The 1,002-nt window shown below is 51.9% G+C and overlaps 1 protein-coding gene across 1 annotated transcript in view; it reads left to right on the plus strand.

Annotated features, from left to right (window-relative positions):
- Positions 1 to 618: 618 nt before the first annotated feature.
- LOC131881707 (uncharacterized) overlaps positions 619 to 1,002 on the plus strand; it is a gene marked incomplete in the record, with an annotated part of 1,523 nt that continues 1,139 nt past the window's right edge. Inside the window, 1 exon segment of the mRNA XM_059228653.1 lies at positions 619 to 987. Within this exon segment, the coding sequence (XP_059084636.1) occupies positions 680 to 987 (308 nt within the window).

Below are 1,002 nucleotides of genomic sequence, written 5' to 3' on the forward strand. Positions count from 1 at the left end.
ACAGCTCTCCGCCAAGAGTTGGAAGTCGTGGAATATCACCACACGCATGCTCCAAGTTCCAATGGGGTGGACGGTTCATCCCGAGGCTCTGCAAAGCGCATGGATATTCCCAAACTGAAATCCTCGGAGGACATGAAATTGGTCGATTTCCGCGATTGGAGAGTTCGTTTTGAAGACTTTGCTGCAATAACTCGTCTTGCCCAGGACTGTAACTTGGAGGCTCGAAGAGGAATCCTGCGTTCCGCAATCCATGAGGATTGGACAAAATTGTGGACCGAGGGTGTGATTTCCATCGAGGACGCGGCGGACACCCTGGAGATTGTGACTGCCTTGGAGGGCTATCTTTGGGGCAAACGTAATCCACTTGGCGATAGGCGGGCCTTTATTCAACGAGGACAAGAGCCAGGAGAGTCCGTGGAATCGTACTACGCCGCGTTGCGGGCACTGGACCGTGACTGCGGGTATTCTCACACGTGCACCGATGCAGCAGCGCATCGTGAGGAGAGGTTGCGTGATTGGTTGGTCTCTGGTCTCCAGAATAAGATCATGCGCCAAGAGGTCTTGAAAATTCCGATTGACAAGTTACAAGTTGACCTTGGACCGGGTGCTCAGGGCGTGTCGCAATCTGGAAGCAAGCCAGGATGTGAACAAGCAACTAAGCGGCAAGTTCGTAAATGCCATGTCCCCTAAGTCAGCCTACAAAGAAAAGAAGGTCAAGAAGTCGTCCAAGGAGACCCCTGGAAAGGGCAACGCGAGCAACACATGGCCATGCAAGGTATGTGGAATGTCCAAAGAAAAACACGGTAACAAATGCTTTGCAGTCGAAGTGGAGTGTCTGAATTGTCAGAAAATCGGGCACTACAAGCAAGTTTGTCCCCTGCTGTCCAAGGGGGCAAGAGGCCAACAGAACTGCCTGACGTTGAGTTCCATAAGCAAGGTGGAAGAACTGATTCCCTTGACCACGCATTTGGGCAAATTCACCAAGGTTGTGGAGTGGCTTCC

Source organism: Tigriopus californicus, chromosome 6, assembly GCF_007210705.1.
Source record: "Tigriopus californicus strain San Diego chromosome 6, Tcal_SD_v2.1, whole genome shotgun sequence".
Classification (NCBI taxonomy): Eukaryota; Metazoa; Arthropoda; class Copepoda; order Harpacticoida; family Harpacticidae; genus Tigriopus; species Tigriopus californicus.